At 38.0% G+C, this 16278-nt stretch overlaps 2 protein-coding genes across 4 annotated transcripts in view; one reads left to right on the top strand and one right to left on the bottom strand.

Moving 5' to 3' along the window:
- CFAP95 (cilia and flagella associated protein 95) overlaps window positions 1-1104 on the bottom strand; it is a 129810-nt gene extending 128706 nt beyond the window's left edge. The window contains exon 1 of the mRNA XM_031449843.2: window positions 984-1104. The gene's annotated coding sequence lies outside the window, so the exon portion shown is untranslated. The remainder of the gene's footprint in view (window positions 1-983) is intronic.
- A 99-nt stretch (window positions 1105-1203) lies between these two features.
- PTAR1 (protein prenyltransferase alpha subunit repeat containing 1) overlaps window positions 1204-16278 on the top strand; it is a 47392-nt gene continuing 32317 nt past the window's right edge. For all 3 annotated transcript variants that reach the window (XM_031449837.2, XM_031449839.2, XM_031449840.2), the window contains exons 1-2: window positions 1204-1337; window positions 9385-9554. In XM_031449837.2, coding sequence (XP_031305697.1) covers window positions 1252-1337; window positions 9385-9554 — 256 coding nt within the window. In that variant the 5' untranslated portion in view covers window positions 1204-1251. The remainder of the gene's footprint in view (window positions 1338-9384; window positions 9555-16278) is intronic.

Raw genomic sequence — 16278 nt, 5'->3', positions numbered from 1 at the left:
CTTGGTTTTCTACAATTCTATGCAACTTCTATCATTTCTCTTAGAACCAGAGGGCCAAGGTCTAGCCTTTCTCAACATACTTACACGGAGTATTGATCACTGGATATAATTTCTCACTCATTGCTTTATAATTTTGTATTTAGTGGATGGTTTTTACTTTCACAGTCATCAACGCTACTTCAAAAGCTCCACATATGTTCACATTAAAAAGACCATAAGCTTGCTTTAAAAAAAAGTTTTTAAAAGACTTCAAGGATTAAGTAAAAAGAACTGGCCAAAAGCAGCTAGATTTTTCCAACACAGAAGGATGAAGGAAAATCTGATATATAAAAAGTTGAATTATGGCATTTCAAAATAAATGGACTAAAAAGCCAGTTTTTCTTATAAAAATTACTTGCTGCAACGTAAACAGCGATTAAGAGCATACCTTGTCAGGGACTCGGTTTTTTAACTTCAAAATTAACACGCAACGTTCAAAGGACACAAAATGATGTGCAAGATGACGTACACTCGAAGTAGAAAATCTAAAAAATAGTTCTGTATTTCTACTCCCTTCCTGCTGACAGCAAGTAACTTTACTTTTTCTCCTTGTAATCCACTTATTAAATTTTTTAAATTAACTTTTTTAAAACGGCTGCTCAGTGGCCAAAGTTGGCACGCAGATACAAAAGATCACCAACAGGGTCCCATTGGGACTCATTCCTCCACGAGTCTCTGGGCCGCCCCATCCCCTCAACTGAAAAAAATGAAGAGAAAAAGCTCTCAGAACGCCCAGAAACTAACGGCTAAAAAGGACTCTCCCTCTCGGTTAAACTTTCTTCCAGAAGCATTCTGGGTCCTGGCTCGTTTCCCGAACAGCTGAGAGCGGGTGGTCTGGGCGGGGAGTTCAGGCCAGTCTCTAGGCTCTGGGAGTGACCTTAGGACTCCTCCCTCCTCGGCTCCGAGTGGAACAGAAACGAAGATAAAATGTATAAAATAGCGACCTGAGGTAACTTTGCAAATGAATCTGCAGCATTTTCTCCGACGCTAGAAACCCGCTTGTGAGAAGAAATCGGAGACCAAGCGGCCGCCTCAAACCAAACGAGGACTACGCCCTGGGCGCCGGCAGGCTGACCCGGAAGTGCTCGGCGGCGGCGGCGGGGGCGGGATCGCGGCCAGACCGGCGCACACGCGCGCGCTCCCCGCGGAACTCCCGCGGGCGCCTCGGCGCTCTCCTGGGGGCGCGCCCGAGCCGCCGCGGCCGCCGCCAACATGGCCGAGACGAGTGAGGAGGTGGCGGTGCTGGTGCAGCGGGTGGTGAAGGACATCACCAACGCCTTCAGGAGGAACCCGCACATGTGAGTCGCGCGCCGGCGGCGCCCCCGCCTCTTCCGCCTGCGAGGGTCGTCAGGGGCGGGCGGTGGCGGGACCAAGCCTCGAACCGACCTCGGGCGGTGGGTCCTGGCCCGCGCGCCCTCCTCGCACGAGCTGGCGAAGCGAGGTCGGGGCCGGACGATTGTCGGCCGCCGCGGGGCTAGCTTTCTGCTACCGGAACGCGCGAGCCAACGAGTCCCTAGAAGTGACCTCGGAAAATCAAAACGTAGCGACTTTGGTTCTCCTCCCTCTCACCGCTTTCCCAGGAGTTCATGAAACTCAAAAGACTTCACTCGTGTGTCCACGTCCTACATCCGTTTAAGGTTCACGGGTACACTCAGTGTGGGTCTGGTCTGTATGTGCTTTGTTAACACAACTCTTCTGACGTTCGTCCCGGACGTTGGTAGGAACGGGTTACCGATCATCTTATTCTCCGTGGGCCAAACCCCCCCACTTTACTAGCCAAAGGTAGTTTGAAGCTGCTTTTGACTTTCGCCTCAGTTGTCCCAAGATTGTAGAGGGACTTCGATTGAAACATTTTGCTTTGAAGATGAACAGTGCATTCTCAAGAGTGTAGCTTCTGTAGGCACAGGTTGGTTCTGGTGTAAAGCAGATGAAACCTCGACACTTTTTAGCATTAGCTGATTCATAGTTACAGGGAGCATATTGACTCTTTTTCAGTTCAAACACTGCTCTCTTTTTAAGTAGGACACCACAGAACTGACACATGTCTCCCTCCTTCCTTTCCATTTTACGTGGAGTACGCCGGGCAGATACCAACACTTATGCTTTTATGTAATGATTGAAGAGAAAACTATTAAAGGAGAGATATATCTACACCTTATACAAAAGAGTAAGGAAAAGGCAAGAGTGTAGCTCTTTTCCCATCCTTCCTCCTTCATCCCTCCTCCCCTCAAAAGAAAGAATATGGAATCAAATTTTACGTTATTTTCACTTTAACTGCTTTTTGAATTTATTTTTAATATTTTATTCTTTAAATCGGAGCACATGAATTGCTCTTTTAAAAAAATTCTAACTCCATAAGCTTTTCTGCTTAAAAGAGGTGCTAAACCTTCATCTAAATGAAGTTTGCTTTTCCTTCAAGGTTGATGCCCTCAGATGTCTTGCTCCCTTGTGGCACTCAGTTAGAGACTTGCAACTGTGCCTCATTAAAAACAAAACAGTGCTGGCCTCGAAACACACCTGCCACCTCTGACAGCATCCACTTCCTTTCCTCTTGTGACTGCTGCCTTTTTCAGAATGACAGTGTTTGGAATGATTTCCTGGCAGTAACCATAGTGGATACTAGGCCTTCTAAAAAATGCTTTGATGTCTTGTTGTATGTCAGTCTTTCAATCCCTTTTTGAGAATGAGAGCTTTACTGCGAATAAGAGACATCTTCAAAAAAAAAAAAAAAGTTGGATACATGAAGGGCCTATTTTCTCATCATTGGGGTTATTTTTCTTAAAGAAATTAGGGCAGAGGTTAGAAAGAAGTCTAAAAGTGCAGTAATCATCTTAGTTTCTCTTCTTTGAATTAGATTAGAAAAGCATCAGTATTTTATATTTGAAGAAACGAGATATAGTGTTCATTGGCTTGGCAGGTTGACACAGTGCAGTTTGGATCACATCTCAGCTCTTCTGGGATCATATTTATGGAAACTCATAAAGGATTTTAATGCCTGCCCTCCCAGAATCGTAGTTTCATGATGAGATCTCATCAGTGTGCTCTCTATCAATACATGATTTACAATTATTAATGAACATTTGGGTCATTCAAGATTTAAAAGTTTGTTGTGCATTTGATATAATTTGAAATAATATATAAATAGGTCTGAAAATTTAAATAGCTCATTGTTTAATATTAATCTTCGGGTATATTTTACTATATATTCCCTACAATAACAATATCTTCAGGAACATTATAACGCATCTTTAAAAATGTCTCATAATTTGGACTTTTCAAAATTGCCTTTTCTCCTTCCCTTCATCTAACCCTTTTACTTCCAAAATAAGTAGGCTATATTTCTAGTTAAAAGGAAAAAGCATCATTTACCTTCAAAGTAAGTACCTAATTACATTTTTCAGTATTATAAAAGAAAGCTTTTCATTCTTTACTTTTTGTTTTCCTTTTTTCTCCAAATACAAGATAGATTGCAATTTTATTAGCCAATATCTACCCTGGTAAACATACTGGCTTTGTGTCTGGAAATCTGTAGGCAGTAGGAGTTAAAGATGCAGTGGGTGAAATGAGGATTTTGTTACTGGTGGGTGTGGCTAGGTTACCCTCTCTCAGCCTTAGTTTCCTCTTTATCTTGTGAGGCTGATGAAAACACAGGAAAAACACCTCACAGAGTGCCTTGCATTTAATTGCCACTAGGTAAATATGTTCCTTAGAACATATATTGGCTTACTGAATGGTGAATGTGAAGCACTTCATAAACTGAAAAATACCATGCAAGTGTTATTTGTGTGGTTGACTCCAAGAGAATACTAATGGAAAAACAACTGAAAACTTGAACCAATGACAGGCATTAGCTTAATGTGTAGACCCTGTGTAATGTGGAAGATAGTTTACAGCGTAATTAGGATCATGTCAGCATTCTCTTATCCAGAAAGTTATTTTTTTGTTATTCTATTTAAAATTTATTGAACTCTCACTGTTTATGTAGGTACCATCTTCACAGTATTGAATAGGAAGAAGTATAAAATGCAGTTCTTGTACTCAAGGCACTCACAGAAATATCTGTGATGATGGTAATCTTCTACATCTGTCCTGTCCAATATGGTAGCCTCTAGCCATGTGAGTGGTGTGAAAGAAGAAGTAAATTTTAAATTGTACTGAATTTTAATTGATTTATACATTATGGTTACATGTGCCTGGTGACTACTGTATTGCACAGCACAGGTCTAGATGGAGACCTAAGACTTAGTGTATGAACAGTACGTTAACCCTGCAAAGCAGTTTATAGTAAAGGTTGGACCAGCAGTATGGTAAGCAAGTGCTGCATGAGTCTATTAGAAGTTAAAAGGCTGGGTTTGTCTGGGCTAGTGCTGTTAGGGGAGGTGAATTTTTGAGTTGTACTTTGAAGACAAGGTAGGATTTACAGTCTTGGAGAGGGAGCCAAAGACCTCCACAAGGAGCAATGAATTGGCTAAAAGTAGCACAATGTGATTGGAAAGACAAAGTAGGGCCATATTATGGAAGTACTTGACTATCTGACTTAATGTCATTCATTCCATGCATGCATTCAGTAAAAGAACATCTCTATTTGACAAATACAGTGCTGCTATCTAGGTATACAGGGCTGGGAGTGGCGTATTGATGAGCACACTCCACTTCCCTGCCCAATGGAAGTTTAAACAGATCAGCACACAGATTATGAAAAGATCCCCAAAGGATAAGAAGGATATTTTAAAAGAATAATAACAGAGAGGCCTAATTTAGATTAGAAGGTCAGGATAGTTTTTCTGAGGAAATAGCAATTAAATGGAGACATGAGGCATGGATAAAATTTGGCTCAGGGAAAATATACTTCCTAGGCACTGGGTAGGCCCCAATGAGAATTTTTGAGTAAAACCTCTTAATGGAAGGCAGTTTTAGATTGTCTGCAAGTTGAACTGAAGAATAGGAAACCATAGAATCTTTTTACTTTTTTTTTTAAATTTATGTATTTATTTTACAGTATCATTTTTTAAATTGAAGTATAGTTGATGTATAATATTCTGTTACAGGTATATAACATAGTGATTCACAAATTTTTAAAGGTTATACTCAATTTATAGTTATTATAAAATATTGGCTATATTCCCCATGTTGTACAATACATTCTTGTAGCTTATTTTATACCTGATAGTTTGTACCTACTATGAGGAAACCGTAGAATCTTAATTAACTTCTTATACTTGATTTTTAATCTATCTATTTAGACAATAGTATAGTTGTAAAAGTTTGGGTTTGCAGTTTCACAGTCTTAGATTTGAACCTTGGCTTGTCATTTACTAGCTGGGCAACTCAGACAAGACATTCCTCAAATGGAGTTTAAATTTCTACTTTTAATAAATGAAATAGTGTTTATAAAACCTGACACACAGCATTGCATATAACAAAACACTCAGTAAATGGTAGTAATTTTTGTAGCTGTGTTCTAAATAAATCAGTAATATAATTTCAGTGACACAGAAAGTTGGTAATCTTTAGGACTGAGAAAGCCTGTGAGGTCTCTGAAATATCTTAATCACCAGTAAAGTGTTAATTATCAATATGCAAGGGTCAGTTCATTTAGATTTTTTGCTGACTTCCCTTTTTGGTCATTTTGAAAAGAATTCCAATTTGGAGGGGGAAAAACACAAAATAACCATTAGATTTAAAAGATTTGTACCATTTCCTGAATACTTTGGCTGTTTTCTCTTCAGTCACTCTGCATTACAAGGTTCAGTTAGTATTTGGGGACCATCCTTCTTTCCTGAAAGGAAGCTGGTCAATATTAGTCTTATAAATAATAAATGGACCTACTCCAGTTAGACTGATGATGTTTCTTAAAAGTACAGACAAAAAGAGCTGTCTAAACATGAGGAACAAGATCATTATCAGTGTTATGTGAACCTTGAACTTCATCTGGAAGCCAGTGGGTCCCCACTGTGAAGTGGAGTGCTGAGGGGGGTGTACCGTGCTGTAGATGATCTTTTTAAGTAAATGTGTAGATTCCTTCCATGTTGCTATTCCTTTGGAGCAGCCTTCAAAGGTAACCTCAAAAGTGAACACTGTAGTTCCTCTTTGAGAAGATTGAAACCTTCATGTCTTTAAAAATCCTGTGATGTTGTTAATACAGGTATTTACTTAAGTATCCTTCTTAAATACCAGGAACCTAAAAATAAAAAAGAATGGAATTTGCTGGTAGTGAAAGAGTTAGAAATTTCTCTTACAAGACTATTTCATAAGGAAATAGCTGGAGATATATTTGATATTTACAGCACATTCATTACAACCATGAATGATACAAGAATTATACAGGAAAATATTTAATGTGAATTGTCAGTTTTAGAAAAAAGATTATAGAAGAATACGTCCAATATAATCCCACTTTGTAAACTAAGGGAAGGCATTGTTATTCTTGTATTTCAGATGAGGATACTGATGGCAAGTATCTAGTCAAATTCACGTTGATCACTGGTAGAATGGAGACTAACTAGAACCATGGACCTTAGAAGATTGAGTGTTTTTGTTTCTATATCCTACTACCTCTCTTTTAGTGTTTTTTTTTTCTTCCCTAGTGCTTAATATTCCCTGATATGACCACTTTCATTCTCTTTATATGAGAATAGTTGTAGGGTTTCTCAGTCATAAAATTTGAAACCTGGATGAGACCTAGCAGCCCATTTCTCTTATTTAGAGATACAGTGCAGTTCCTGTATTTTACAGATGAGGAATTTGAGGTCTATAGAGGCCAACTGAGAGGAGATAGAGATGTCTAGAGAGAGAGAGAGACAGAGAGATATCTATGTCATATTTACAGAGCTAGAATTTGGACCTGCTGTGTTAGAAGGAAATCAGAGGTAGTGTTTTTGAAGCAATATTCTTTGAAAACTATTTTATTTGAATATTACCACTGAAGTGCAGTGATGATCAGAGTTTCAGTAGCAGTTACTGAGCCCCTACTATATCTAAGACATTCTTGGTTTTTTAAAATTATTTCTTGGAAGAACAGTAGCCAATTAAAGCAATGAATTATTGTTGCAGATGGTTCTGTCCTTTCATTTAGGTACCAAATAATTAGTTGGGCATTTCATTTTTGGTGTGAATAGTGAGCAAGGCAGATTTTTACATTGTGAATTTAAATAACTACCCCACCTCTCCATGGGCTATACCCAGAAACTAGAATTTTTCACTCTTCTTATTCTTTTATTCATATTGTTGACTTTTGCCGTTATTTAAGTGTCATAAATGGTTGTTAGATCTCAGAAAACAGACTTTCTTGAAATAATTACACTGAATTTATTTTTTTTACTATAATTCTAGTTTATTTTTTAAGTGTTCTTTTTTTATGTAGTTAACACTTAAACACCAGAAAATATCAGAGACTTAGACATATATTCAGTTATAGATCTCGATATGGCTAATTATCCTAATAGTGAATTAGATTAGACAGATTTCATATCACCAAATACAAATAAGTATTTTGAAATACTGGTCATTGGCCTCATATGCTCTCTCAACATTGCCACATTCTTCCTAAGAATTTTATTTATGTTACTGGAATGGAAAAATGCTAACATTTTATTGCACATACTGACACAAATTCCTAGCAGAACCATCAGCTTTGTGTAGTCTAGGACCACCTAGTTTTATTCATTTTTGCATTTTCAGAACCTAACACAATTCCCAGTACATTGTAGTACTCAGAAAATGTTTAGATACTACTGGCATGATGTATCAAAACACCCGTGAGTCAGCTGAGTCGGTTGTCAGGACAAAAAGCCTTAGGTCCCAAAATCTCCTTGGGAGTTAAATCAGCTTGAAAGAATAGTTAGTTGCTTGCAATCCCTACAGCACCCTCTTTTATTGATCTATCCCTATGTCACTAATAAGGTGATCAGTAGAAAGTAGGTTACTTTCGAGCTGTCCAGTTTAGAGTTTCCAGGAAGCATTTTCTTTTAGTTCCACAGCCTCCCACCAGTTTGTGATGGTGGCCTAACGAAAGAAGAATGCTTTTTTTACGACCTGTAATTAAGCAAGTTTCCTCTTTGCATCTATCAACCAACCTGCTGTCTTGACGGGAATCCAAGGGGCTTCTATAATAAATAATGTTAGACACAAGCTCTGAAAACCAGTTCTTTATTCTGTTTTTTTAAAATACATTTAAAATATCTATTTAGACACTCTAAAAATACTGTTATTTATGTCAGCTACTCTTGTTAAAAGGTTTCTTGTTGGTTATTCATTAATTAAGGGAAGGACATACAATTTGAACAAAAATACTTCACATATGGAAGAACTGTAAATTCTTTATAGTTGAAAGGCATATATGCAGATTTTACAAAAACATTTTTACGGTTTTTTTTTGCCAATTTATTTGCTGTGTAAGTCAGCTGCCCTATGTATTGTTTAAGTCTATGCCTGTAATGTAAATTAACTTAAGTTGAAGTGGATTAAGGGATAGAGAAGCCACCATAGATGAAAATGATCAAATTCTGAAATGTATTTTGTGTTTTAACAATATTTATTAGCATTTTTTCAATTCAGAACTGAATAAAGGATTAAAAAAGAGTCTCACTGACAATGTAATTTTATTGATAATTTGCTCCACATATTAGCACACAAGTGTAAATACATTTTTTAAAAATAGAAGTAATGTGTAAAATAATTATAAAATTTAAACTGTATAAGAATAAAATCCTCTCCCCCAAGGGTTCTTGGTATCCTTCCAAGAAAATTTTTAATGTATCTATATACCTTTTTAAAAATTTGTACAAATGGCTTTGTGCTATACACTGTGTTCAGCATTTTGGTTTTTTGTTTGTTTCTTGGCACCCTTTCCGTACCAACGTATGCAGATTTACCTCATTATTCTGTTTTACAGCTCTATCACATGGATGAACCATATTTATTTTACCAGTCTTATATTTACTGATACACATTTTGAGTATTTCCAGTTTTGTTGTAATGTTGCCATGAATATCCAGTGAATTCATATGTTTCAGCATTGGATAATTTCTGAACAGTGGAATCACTGGGTCAAAGGGTATATGCACTTAAAAAAATTGACAGACATTTTAAAATTTCTATCCAACGATTCGACTAGTTTTCATTCCTGTCAACAGGGAGTATAACATAATACTTTTCCCATATTCTTATTAGTATTAGCAAACTTTTAAAAAATTATTATTTCTACCAATCCAGTGAGTGAGCTAAATAACATTTTTAAGAAAGGGAAATGTGTGTGGTTTTTTTTTAATTCCCTGTAGGATTTGAAAATTTTTGAAAAGGCTGGTATTCTTATCTTTAATTCATTTTTATGTTTTACATATTAAGAGATGAAATTGGCCTGATTCCATGTCCTGAAGCTAGGTATAACCGGAGTCCCATCGTCCTGGTTGAAAACAAACTTGGTGTGGAGAGCTGGTGTGTCAAGTTCCTTTTACCATATGTCCACAACAAGCTCCTTTTGTACAGAACAAGAAAGCAATGGCTGAACAAAGATGGTAAGTATGGAGTCTACTCTCTTTTATTTTTAGAAGCAGCATGAAATATAGTGGGAAGAACACTCTCTGGTGTTGGCATTCCTGGATTCTAGTTCTGGCTTTTTCATTCACTACCTGGTCAACTGCATAACCTCTCTATCAAGTGAGGAGATTGGACTCATCACTAGTTTCCTAATTTTGCATCCATAATGATTCTATGGAAGGTGCCTCAAACAGAGTACCAAGCCCCCTACTGCAAACAGAAATTCTGATTCTATTTTTTTATGTATTGGGGTCATTTGTAAGATATTTGAAGAAAGCATCTTATGGCTAAAAAAAGTTTGAAAATCTGTGAAGTGGACTCTAGTCCCTACAAGCTCTAATTCTCTAGTTTATAATCCTTTAGTACTTTATGAACAATAGAAGTCATTTAGTAGCGGTCCAAATGAGATAACCACAAAGGGGTGTGATGGTGGTAGTTATACTGTGAAACAGCTCAGTGGTTTATGATGGTGCTGTTGCACTATGAATCCCACTTAAGTTCAGGCCCTCTGTGTCCTGTTCCTATGCTGAAATGAGCAAAAGAAAACCATCCCAGCCTTCGTTTCTTTTGCTCCTCTGAGACAGTTCTTGGCTGCATCAGACAATCCCTCTTCATCCCACCTAGTGTCTTTTCCTAGTTTTCCCCCTATATGTGATATTAAGCCTCCATGTACACAAATTCTTTTTACCTTTTAGTCAGTAAAACCTGAGTTCTCACTGTTTTGAAGGGTACTCATCCAAGACCAAATTCTCAACTGTTTCTATAAGGCTCCTTCCCTATCTCACACAACAGTACTTTCAAAAGTGCTCAGTCAGCCTGGTGGCTAATTTTGAATAAGAACTTTGTTTCCTAGAGAATTTTAATTGCAAGTTCAGTAGCCATTACCAAGGGCCTACTCATACTAGATGCTGTTCCAAGTATTGTGAGGGATAAAAAGGGTGAATAATACTATTTCCTTTACTCAAGAAGCTTACAGTTGAGTGAGAAACAGTCTATTTGTGGAGAGTAATGTTGCCAGAGGTAAGCTATACCAATTTCCTTGTGTCCCTCTCAGCATTGTCTTTAACACACTGCCATAATAGGTTAATAGCACTTTTCCCTGTTTAGACCAGTAGAAAAGGGAGTCTGATTTGAAGATTTAATGTGAAATAGTTTCTGTTTTCTGTGTGATTGTTTCACTCAATTAGTCCCCTGGTATATATTTCTTAATTATAAGGCTTTGTCTAAGTTTACGGCACAGCGTAAGTTTGTGGCAGAAACCTAAAGGCGTAAGTTTAAGCAGAAACTTAAAAGTAAGGACATTTATCTGTTGTTAGACCCTCTTTCATTCTGCATTCCATAGTGGTTCTCAGCAACGTTAAGGTACAAAGTAGCACAATGTGAATCCCATCAAGTTATTTTTTGCCAAACAGAGCTGTATTGTGTGTTGTGGCACACAGAAATGTGTAATTGAGCCAGTACATAACTAACTCTGAGGGGGAGACAGATGATGATCTAATAGAGAAGAGAAGTATGAGTTTTAACATATCAAATTTTAACATATCAACAACAAAGGTTGTTGTTTCAGATTATTACCTTTTACCCATTCAGATGCTAGTCCAGCCCACTTTCTTCCTGCAGTCTTCGAAGTTCTTCTCTCCATTTCCCTATTTCTTGTCTGTCTGACAGTGCACTGCAGGCTTTGCTAAATCTCCTCATTGTGCAGCTTTATCTTGATAGGCCCAGGAGGCCCAGGTGGAAGATCAAATGGTTAAGCTCACTTACACCAATAGCTGGCATCTAAGCTTTGAATTCTGATGCAACTGTGCATGTGTACAGAAGCAGCTTGATTTTATCCTAACCTCTATTCTCATGGAAGTTGTTTTCAATTTCACTTTTTTGTGGCCAGAGACAGTATAGTTCAGTGAAGTGTTATATACTACTCAGGTTATTTTTTAAATTACTGGTAAAAGTATGGAAGTGAGTTTCTGATTTGACAAAAAATGATACCTGCAAATACTGACTAACATAAGAGTATTTTGCTAAACTTGAGAACTGAAGCAATTAGAACACAAAGGAGAATCTTGCTAAGAAAAGAAATTAAAAATATTAGAGAAAAGCAGTTATTTCATGAGAATACTATATACCTTTTAAAATTTTTTGTAGAAAATGTACATATAAGAGCCAAGTGAAGAAAGCTGGCAATTTAAGAACAATTTCAGAAATGCCCATGTCTGTGTGATTGATCATACCAAAATCCTAGGCATCCCTAAGAATGTATTCTGTAACTTCAGGTGACCTTTATTCTGGAGATACTTTTTTTTCTTCAACCAAACTGGATTCATGCTCTCACTAATGTGCATAATTCTTTACATGTTTGGAAATCATCTGTATTAGTCAGGGTTCTCCTTAGCAACAACCAGTAGAAACTTTATATGTATGTATGTATCTATATTATATACATGAAATGAATATATATATATTGGGCCATTTATATATATATATATAATATATATATATATATAAAATGAGATACATTATGATGAATTGGTTCACATGGTTATGAAGGTTGAAAAGTCCTACAATCTGTGTTTTGCAATATGGGAACCCAGAAAAGCCAGTGATTTAATTCAGTTTGAGTCTGAAGGCTTGAGAACCAGGGAAGCCAGTGGTTTAAATCCCAGTCTGAAAGCTGGAGAAGACAAGATGAGGTGTCCCAACTCAAGCAGACAGAAAGGAAGCAAAAAAGGAGAGTGAATTCTTCCTTATTCTTCCTTTTGTTCAGTTCAGGTCCTCAACATTTTGGATGATGTTTGTCCACAGTGGGGAGAGCAATCTACTGAGTCTAGAGATTCAAATGTCACTTTCATCTGGAAATACCCTCACAGTCTCACTGTCAGAAATAGTGTTTAATAATGTTTAATCTGTGCACCCCAGAGCCTGTCAAGTTTCACCATAGTTTAACCTGAACAGACCATCACAGCCTCCCTGTTTAATTACCTAGAGAGAAACTAATATTTTTTAAAACTCTGCTGTAGTAATAGCCATATTTGGTTTGGGAGAAGGTTGATTTTAGAACTCTGATTTTAGAAAAATTGTTTTGAAAAATCCATGGCAAAAACAAAAAGCAAGAGAGAAGTCCTCAGCATTGGAGCCCTGACTGCCTAGTGCCCTGTCCCGCACTCTGTCTCTAGTCTGCCCTTCCATCGTCATCTTTTACTTCTCCCTCTTTTTCTCAGCTCCCATTCTCAGTCCATCACTGAGCTATCGCTTATCTCTCCACTTCGTACTTCTCATCTGGACAAATATTACCTCATAGCTGATCTCCATTTTCAGTCTCTGTTCTGTAATCCAAGTCCATCATGCCACTAGCCAGTCATTTCAAACAACGCTTCTTAGAAACATAGTTTGAAAGATGCTTTTCCAAAATATATATCTGCTCCTCTTATTTCGTGATGCCTATAGGGACAAGGTGGAGTCAAACTCCTTGGCATGGTATCCAAGGGCCTTCACAGTCTATCTCCAGGCTACATTACCAGCTTTTTCTTCTGCTTTATGTTCAGCATCAAAGGTTGTAGACGCTCAGCCCCCAACCTGAAGCCAGCCCACATGTATATTTCGTTCTGGCTTTATATAATGTTTTTAAAATTGTTTTTAATTAGTTGGATAAACATTTCAAATCAGGATGAACTTTTAAAATGAGGATGGAAATCTGGATTTCTGTCTTCACTTGAAAAATGAGAAGCCTTGGGTGCATCCATTTTTGCACAGCAGCAGTTAGGGCTCATAGCCTCTGCTTTTCTTGACGAGGCAAGCCTGTTCCAGTTGACTACAACCTCCTCATGTCCTTCAGACGTTAAGGCAGTGTCATGTGCTACATATCAGATTTGCTTTGCTACTTTTTTGCTATTTATTTGAACCCTAGAAAACTTTGAGTTTCCAGCTATTTGGTATACATTCCAGCTACAACCCGCACTGTTCCTTTCTTGAACTTTGCTGTTGTACTACTCCGTTACTTCCATGCTTTTGCTGAGGTCAGGTTCATGTCTAATGTCATTATTGTTGTCTTTGCTGACACACACATGAAGCCTGTTTGCTCTAGGAAGCAGTCATTACTCCTCTGCACGCCTATGGGAGTCCTTATTCATACTGCTTGAACAGTAGAACTTACCACACTTTATTGTAGTTGATTATTTAAACAGCATTTTCCCCATCTAAATTGTGAGTTTGTTAGGGGGATTGTGGCTTGTCTTTATTTATTTACTCATTACTTTTATGTGTTCAACAGTAACAAGAGTTTGGTAAACAAAAGGTTTTAGCTTGGTCTGACTATAGATTCAGTAACTATATTCTATCATAAACAGAGCTTTTCTCGTATCTACCACATAGTTTTACCTCAAGCCTCTCTTCTTGTGGTATCCTGAATGTATTTTAGAGGAAGAGATTAATCAGTCCAAGTTGACCTTGGATTTATTTCCAGATGCATGAAAACATATCTCTGTTAGGGATAGTTGTCAAACTCAGTGCCCAATACCAGGTGACTGTTCACCTTGGGCCATTTCTAGAATGCAGTGCAGCAAAGAAAGCATATTGATTTTTCTCTGACTTTTCTGTAGCATCCTTCTCTATCTTCTCCTTGTTATAGCTGAAATTTGGTTACTTTTTTCTTGTGTATAATGTGCCGTGATTCATTTTCTTTTTGTGATGTGATGAGTTAGTCATATATTGGAGTGTTTGTAACAAGAGAATGGCTATTTGCTGGTATATGTTCTGGTGTTTGGACAGAGATCTGTTTAATTTCAAGAGACTGTAAGGATGTCAGTAGCTCACATCTTGGTAAGACAGCAAAGAAAGGGTATATAATTGGTGACACAGAGAGAGTGAAATAGTCAGCTGTTGATTATACATGTTTATCTTTAGATCTTCGGTTCAGTCCTTACCCGAAGACAGCAGAGTAATTGTAGGCAGTATGCTAAGGTGGACAGAGCATCTGCTTGGTGAGAAAACAGACCTGGATTTAGATCATCAGCACACTGAAGTCACTTAGCAGTTACTTTGGGCAATTTACTTAACTCCTTCCTATTTCCACACCAGAAGTGGAGCATTCTAATAGGTCTTAGAGGGTTGTTGTGAGGATCAAATGAATTAGTTTGTGTAAAGCACTCAGCACAGAGACTGGCATGTTGTAGACTCTGAAGAAACACTAGTTTCCTTTCTCTCAGTTAGCCAGAGCCAGTGGGAAAGAAGAGCAGGAAAATATATGTAATTCAGGAGGGATTCTTTATGTCCAATATTTATAACTTATTTACTTCTCCTTCATTGGCCCTTCTACATTTCTGATATTCACTTCACCCCCACCTCTTGGATCTCACTGGAATGATTCCTAAAGGAGGTCCAATCTGAACTTAAGTCCTGAGTCAGGAGGAGTTAGCAGTTGGTCAAAGAGGAGGGGAGAAGGGCCTGTGACTGTGTGTGTTACTAGGCACTAGTGGTGGTTGGCCAAGGCTGTTGGTAAGTTTTAAATCCTGAGATTCTTAGAGGTTGTTAAGTATTCCTCTGTTCAGCAGTCACTGCTCAGCCAGCTCAAGAGATTCTTTTCCTCCCTCTGGTGGCATCCAGTCCCAGTATGGTTTGTGGGACTGGGCTAGGAGATACAGGCTCTGTAACAGGAGTTACCACCAAGTGCTTGCTGTGTGTCAGGTACTGTCCTAATACTTCATGGGTATGACTCATTTAATACCCCTGTGAGATGGTACTGTTATTGGCTCTGTTTTACATGGGAGGAGGACACTAAGGCACAGAAAGATTAAATGATGTACCCAAGCACTTCCCAGTTAGTGGTAGAGCTGGGCTCTGAGCCCAGCAGCTGCTGTCACCCTGCTGGGGGAGACCCTCCAGTAAAAGAAGTGTTGCTTTGATTAGTCTTCCTCTCCCTTCACACAGCCATGTAAAGTAGGGAGTTAGGTATTTTCTGTGTTAGTTTTTGCCTTGTACTTCTGTACAGAAGTATCTCATGGAAGATGAACTTGTCTTCATTTATGTCTAGGGGAAGGGAGTTGCATTCGAACTACTGTTGGTCACATGCCCATTTTTTCTTTTAATGCAGAAAAGGAGAGTCCAAGAAACTAAACACCAGTTTATCTAGTTATCTGGGTAGTGCAATGGATTTTGGAAAATTGTGGACTTAAAAAAAATTCCAGAGGCCCTCCCATCATGCACAAACATTTCATATAGCCACTTAATAACCAAGTGGTTTTCTGTTATTATTTATTTTACATGGTTAGAAATTTAGATGGTTTCATCATAGGAACAACTGCCTCATTATTTGTGACTTGTTTGATTAATTTATATTGAAAATATTCATTTCCTGATAAGTAGCAATGGTGTTTAGTTGAACAAATATTTATTGAGTATTCACTATGTGTCAAAGAGCTGTGGAGAAATGGGATGAATCTCATTGCTTACAATACTAAGCTTGATGTTGTCATCCTCATTTTATAGAAAAGGAAACTGAAGTTCAAAGACATTCAGTTATGTAGTCAGTAAGTGGAGACGTCGAGATTTGAACCCAGACAGAATGGCTTTAAGGCCTGTGCTCTTAACCTCACTCCTTTACGATGTCGGTAGATATGGAATTTCTTTTGGTCAGAGGCCATATTTTTTTCATATTTGGTAAGTGAATGGCTAGTTTGAAGATCTATAAGAGAGGGCCTGTGTCCAAAA

This window comes from Camelus dromedarius, chromosome 10, assembly GCF_036321535.1.
Source record: "Camelus dromedarius isolate mCamDro1 chromosome 10, mCamDro1.pat, whole genome shotgun sequence".
NCBI classification, from domain to species: domain Eukaryota; kingdom Metazoa; phylum Chordata; class Mammalia; order Artiodactyla; family Camelidae; genus Camelus; species Camelus dromedarius.
Note: the sequence above shows the minus strand (reverse complement) of the source record. Positions and strands in the feature narration are given on the sequence as shown.